Consider the following 7,027-nt stretch of genomic DNA (forward strand, 5'->3'; position numbering starts at 1 on the left):
TCTCGTTCTCACACACACACGCACACACACACACTCTCTCTCTCTCGCTCTCTCTCTCGTTCTCACACACACACACACACACACATAGAGCAGACAGAAGGGTGTGTGTGTGAGATGAGGCTCAGAACGTGATCTGACTCAGCAGCTGAAGCGTCCTGCAGCTCATGCTAATGAACTCATCTGAAGGACACACACTGTTGCCTTCAGCATCTACAGCAGCACTTCTCTGTTTAAAGCAACAGTTCACCCCAAAAACGAACATTCTGTCATTATTTACACACCCGTGTGCAAGTCTTTTGGAAAATAAATAAGGAAATTATGCAATTCATTGGACAGAATTCCAGCCAAATAGCTATTCTTAAATATAATATACTATAATTACAATTATTAATAATATAAATAAGCTTAAAAAACATTATACATTTTATAAGAATGTAAAATAATTCAATAAATATACAATTATATTTCACTGTTATAAATATACTTCATTTTAAAGATATAATAAACATATATAATTAAGAATATAAATAAGCTTTACAAATGTTATAAATTTTATTATAATAGAATTATATAAATATATTTATATGTCATTGTTATCTGTCTAAATATATTTAATTTTAAATATATATAATATACTTATAAAATTATGAATAATATAAATAAACTATATAAATGCTATGCACTTTATAATATTAAATAATTATGTAAATATATAATTACATTCACTATTATCTGTTTAAATATAATACAATAAAATTAATTTAATATATAAATACAATAAACTAATATAATTATTAATAATATAAATAAGCTTTATAAATGTTAAACATTATACAGTATATATAATTTAGGTGTTATCATCTAAATTATGCAATTCATTGGACAGCATTCCAGCTAAATATAATATAATAATCTTTATAAATGTTATACATTTTATAATAATTATATAAATATATATTAATATAAATTATTACCTAAAAATATGAGTTAGGGTTAAAAATGTGATACTGTATTTTTTTAATCATTTCGTAATTAAATAAGTATAATATTACTATAATAAAAAATTAAGCAAGTAAATAATGTGAATAATTATATAAGTCAGTGAGTAAATAATGACTGCTTTCATTTTTGGGGAACTATTTCTTTCAATTTACTGACTTGATGAATAGATGCATGAATGAATGAACGGACAATGAGGATTAATGAAACTATAAGCAAGGGTGTCTTGAATTGGGTAGGGATTCTGAACGGCCAGGGATCCGTTTACACACAGGGCACAGAGAGACAGAGCCGTGCAGACACACGAAACGCAAACACACAGACAGAGACAGAAAGAACAAATGCATGAGGTGACTACACTCAACATTTAGTGGAAGAATAAAACGACAGATCACAGTGAAATATGCCTCCAAACACACACTATCATACTACGCATACTAGTTTGGCTGTATGCAGCATGTATGCAGTACACAGTGTGCAAATGTTCAGTATGCATAGAATTTATGGATTTCCCAACACTGTGTCTCATTATGAAACAATGTTATTGTTGTTAATTAAAACTAAAACCATTAAAAAAAATCATTATTTGAAATAAACATAATTCATTTCAGCTAGTTGCCAAGGCAACTTTTCATTGAATTTAACTTGATTTATTAAAATAACTTAAGGACAACCAAAGGAAAATAAAATAACTATATAAACCTATTTTAATATGTTAATATTAAGATTATATTTTTTATTAAAATATTTTTTAATATTTAATAATTAATTGCATACTAATTAATAATAATAATAATAATTGTAATACTTTTAAATTCATTTTGAACAAAAACTAACTAAATAAAACGTAACATAAATGACAAAAAACAACAAATTACAAAAAATTAAAATGGAAAATCAAAAAATAATTAATTCATATTCAAATGAATGAAAACTATAATAGTATCTCAGTGTTATTTTAGTATCATTTAAATACTATTATTATTTTTCTTAATAGCTTGAATTAGTTTTTATTTTTTCTGTTTTAATTTAAATTTTTGTTTCAGTAATTTAGTAAAAGTTTTTGTAATTTTGTTTAGTGTCTTTGTTCATTTTTATTCATTTTCTTCATGTCTATATAGTTTTCATTTTTTTAATTACAGTTTGAGTTATTTTAGTACATCAAGTTAAACTATATCAATATGAGAAATGTTTCCTTGCAAGTAGCTAAAATAAATTAAGTTTTTAAATATTCTATTTCAGTTAACATTTATTTTATTTCAAGTTTTTCAACAATTGTTTTTTTATGGTTTTAGTTTTAGTTAACTACCATAACCATGATCTCAATTATACTTTTTCCAGTTTGATGGATGAACCTAAAGTAATAATAATTTTGATATTTAATATCATCTCCTTTTTGACTCATTCATTGATTGGGCTGCAAAAAGTTTAAGATAATTTTACACAAAATTTAAAATGAAAAGATTAAAGATGCAGCACTTTCATGGTAATGTGTTTTGGTCATGTGACCAAAGCATAGCCTAATACTATATGAAACGTACTGCATACTGCACACTGCTGCACGTACTCTTTTAATATGTAATGTTGAGTAAGAAGAAGCTAGTTTTCCATACTCCTAACCCAATGTGGAAAGCATTACCAGGAATCATGAATTTGTCCATCAGGGTGAAAAACTACACATGAAGGTGAGCTACTGGATTTTAAGACCAACGAAACATGACTCTAATAAAACCCTAAAAACTACAGTCTACAGCAGGATTTCCCAACCGAGGGTTTGTGAGATTGTAATAGAAATGCCAATGTCAAGTTAAATTCAAATGGAGTCTTTATAATGTGATATTATGACTATATTTGATGTGTATGAGGAGGTTGGGACGTCCTGCTCTCAGGTGTTCAGATCCGTTCACTTACGCCACTGCAGGAGCTGAGCTTCCTCCGCTGGAGCACCGGAGAATAAACCCAATATCTGCCTTCAGCGTACTGACACACACACACACACACACACACACAGACCACACACACACACACACACACACACACACACACACAGACAGACAGACAGACAGGAGGGAAATGAGGATGAGTAAATAAAGGAGACAGACAGGAAGGAAGAGAGACAGGGAACAGATCATGATGATGCTGATGAATGAAACTGATTTAAGTTGACATGAAATCAATCTATTTGTACTTTCTTAAAGGGATAGTTCACCCAAAAATGAAGATTTGCTGTTAATTTACTCTCCCTCGGGCCATCCAAGATGTAGACTTTTTTTCTTCAGTAGAACAGTAAAGAAGCATTTTAGCTGAAACTGTAGTCCTTGCTGATTCATAAAATGCAAGGCAATGGCTACTGTCACTTTTAGAGTCAAAAACACATATACAGGCAAGACAAACTTAATACCCGGCGCTCCTGACGATATATTGAGTTCTTATGAAGCGAAATGATCAGTCTGTGCAAGAAATTGAACATCATTTACAACATTATTACCTGTAATCCACAGCCTCAGGCAAACGGTCCAGAGTGATGTCCGGTTCATGAACGAATCATTCTTTTGAATCGGTTCTTTTCAGTGAACTAGATGAACAAGTTCAGCAAATCATCTGATTCGCGGCTTGAGCAGCACAGATCTACTCAATCAGAACTCACTTTCAGACGCCTGACAGTCACTCCGACTGGAAATGAGCCGAAATAGCGGCGTATCTGATCCTGTGATGAATGAACTGATTCAGCGCTCCAGTTCCTCCAGCAGTCACTGAACTGAGGAAACAGTTCGACTCGGACCGAAGACCGATGAGCCGCTGATATGAGCAAGCGTGAACCCAACACTTGAATGAAGGGGCCAAATTAATGAAGGTTTCTGTATTAAGGTGAGCTGATGAAGACTAGTTTATTCACTTTATATGTTAAAAACATCCACGTTTCACATCATTATTGGGTGATTGATTACGTAAACAAACTAGTAAACTGAACGAGTTCATTGAAACGAACTGTCCGAAAGAATCAGTTCGCTGAAAAGAATCATATTTCCGTTTGCCTGAGGCTGTGGATTACAGGTAATAATGTTGTAAATTATGTTCAGTTTCTTGCACAGACTGACCGTTTCGCTTCATAAGACCTCAATATATCGTCAGGAGCCACGGCTGTTAATTATTGCCTGTATATGTGTTTTTGACTCTAAAAGTGACAGTAGCCATTGCCTTGCATTTTATGAATCAGCAAGGACTACAGTTTCAGCTAAAAATCTTCTTTACTGTTCTACTGAAGAAAAAAGTCTACATCTTGGATGGCCTGAGGGAGAGTAAATTAACAGAAAATCTTCATTTTTGGGTGAACTATCCCTTTAAATCTTGTTTTTATTTTGAACCATTCATCAGTGCACATTATTGTAAAGAGAAACAACATCTTTATCATAATGTAATGATTTGCTTTTCCTTTTCAGCTCTTATTTTAAAACCACCCTCATATAGAGACAGTTCACAATCAATTTCTGATGGATGAAATCAGTTCTGCTCCCTTGTTTCTTACTGAATGTCCTTTTCACTCATAAATACATCACATTAAAGTCAAACTGGTTGCAAGTACTATTTCATGTTGACTTTAAAGCTTTAAAGAAGTGTACAGAATATTGCAAAAAATAAATATGACCAGCACTGAAAACAAGAAATATGTAAATGTAAAATCAAAGAGAGAAACTAAAAAAAAAGGAGTGGTGATTATTATTTTATAAATTTTACAGAGACTGCACTCACTAACAGAAGGTGCAATATTAAATATTGTATTATTAATTTAACATGATATATTTCATATTAAATATATACTATAATTACAATATATTGTATAATAATATTTAATTTGCTCTGCATTACAAATAATGTTCACTTCATAAATTACCATGGCTTTAATGGATAATAACCTACATATGTAAACTGTTTATATTATATTTAAAGATTAAAAATAAATTGTTATAAATAATTTTTTAGAGACTGCACTCACTAAGAGCAGGCACAATATTAAATATTATATTCTTAATTTTAAAATATTTAATATATTATAAATTATATCATACATACTGTATACAATATTAAAAAATTATATTATTATGATATATATTATAATAATATTTAATTTGCTTGGCCTAACAACTATCTTTCACTATATACATTTTCATGGCTATGATGGAGAACTTATATTATTTATATATAACTCATACATTCATATTACATACAGAGGCACTTTAGAGAGGTGATTAAAGATTACACAAAAAGTGTTATAAATCATTTTATAGAGACCTCACTCATATATACATATAAATATATAATATTAACATATTATATTATTATTAATATATTATTACATATTCGCTCAGCCTAACAAGTAACTTTCAATTTGTAAATGACCATGACTTTAATGGATAACTTAAATATGTAAATGCTAAATCAAAAGCAGAGAAACACACACACACACACACATCAGGACTGACACTTTCTGTGTCTCAGGCTAAAATCCTCACGGCACCAAAACATTTGTGTCCAAACCAGCCTGACGAGACATAAAACCAGGTCACACTGAGCAGCACTTTCATGTTCTGTGTCAGACACAAACTGATCATCACAGGAAGCGTGTCAGGTCATGCGGTTCAGACACAGTCTGTGATAACTTCAAGAATATCAGTTTAGAAGAGCTTCACCTGAGAGCTTTAAAGCCTTGATGATGAAGGAGAGACTGTGACACTCAGAGAGAGACATAAAGATATACATGCACACACACACACACACACGTGTGTTACCTTCATAACTCAACTAGATCATCCAGACCGGCGCTCTGTGGAACATGTAACTCATATTTAGCCCCACACCACACAAAGTCACCAAAATTAGGTGTGTTTAAAATATGGACAATAAATACAGGGTTTCCACCTTCCGTGCAATGCATTTCCATGACACTTCCTAGACATTCAGTTGTGATTGTTGGATGAAATAATAATATTAAAAAATTATAAAATTTTAATAATTATTTTATAGAGACTGCACTCACTAAGAGCAGATTCTGTAATATTAAATATTATATTATTATGATATTATATATTTGCTGAGCATAACTACTAACTTTCACAATATACATTTCCATGGTTTTAAGATTTTATTTGTTGTTATTGTTAACTATTAAAAAGAATTTTTGTTAACTGAAATGAAGCTGAAATAAATATATAAGTAAAATATAAGTAAATAAAAAATAGATATATTATAAGTTAAAAACTTAAACTAAATTTAAAATGTTGCCTAATTTTGTTTTAAGTTTTTAAAAAGTTTTTAAAAAATAAAAAATGAAAAAATAAAAATGTAAAAACCTAAAATTTTCTTTAGTTTCTTTTTTAACTTGTTGCCCAATTTTAATTTTATAGAGACTGCACTCATTAAGAGCAGGTTCTATAATATAAAATATTATATTAATTCGATATATTATTATATATTCTGAGCATAACTGGTAATTTTTACTATATATATTTCCATTGCTTTAAGATTTTATCCATTTTATTCAGCTGTGTTGTTATTGTTAGCTAAAACTAGAACTATTAAAAACTTTTCATTAACTGAAATAAAGCTGAAATAAAATGTAATAGAAATAGAAAAACCTAAACGAAAAGAAAGTACAAAAAAGACTAAATTTAAAACTCAAATAAATAGAAAGATAAAATATTATATATATATATATATATATATATACATATACATACATACATACACATATATACATACAAGATGTTATAGTAATAAATATAAAATATTTTTTTTAAATAAAGTAATAATAAAATGTAGACATAATACCAAAATAACACTGTTATTCACTTTTCAAGCACAATTTTTAAATTCCATATTTATTTTTGTGATTGTGGGAACCCTGTATGTAACGCTTCATAAATTCAGCATGAAATTAATATGACAGCATTATGCATCCGCCACCAAAACAGTACCTGAACACATCACAGCTGATAATCCATGAATAATGGCTGAACAGCACTTTGGAAAG

The 7,027-nt window shown here is 29.6% G+C and overlaps 1 protein-coding gene across 7 annotated transcripts in view; it reads right to left on the reverse strand.

Annotated features, from left to right (window-relative positions):
- LOC107660379 (phosphatidylinositol 4-phosphate 5-kinase type-1 gamma-like) overlaps nt 1-7,027 on the reverse strand; it is a 61,944-nt gene that overhangs the window by 1,841 nt on the left and 53,076 nt on the right. For 4 of the 7 annotated variants that reach the window (XM_016449649.1, XM_016449653.1, XM_016449652.1 and 1 more), the window contains one exon: nt 2,326-2,979. The exons of 1 other annotated variant lie outside the window; for it this stretch is intronic. In XM_016449649.1, the coding sequence (XP_016305135.1) occupies nt 2,893-2,979 (87 nt within the window). In that variant the 3' untranslated portion in view covers nt 2,326-2,892. Of the gene's footprint in view, nt 1-2,325; nt 2,980-7,027 lie in introns of those variants that run through there. 2 more of the 7 variants (XM_016449650.1, XM_016449654.1) reach the window with 2 other exon arrangements.

Source organism: Sinocyclocheilus anshuiensis, unplaced genomic scaffold, assembly GCF_001515605.1.
Source record: "Sinocyclocheilus anshuiensis isolate Anshui unplaced genomic scaffold, SAMN03320099.WGS_v1.1 scaffold1433, whole genome shotgun sequence".
Lineage (NCBI taxonomy): Eukaryota > Metazoa > Chordata > Actinopteri > Cypriniformes > Cyprinidae > Sinocyclocheilus > Sinocyclocheilus anshuiensis.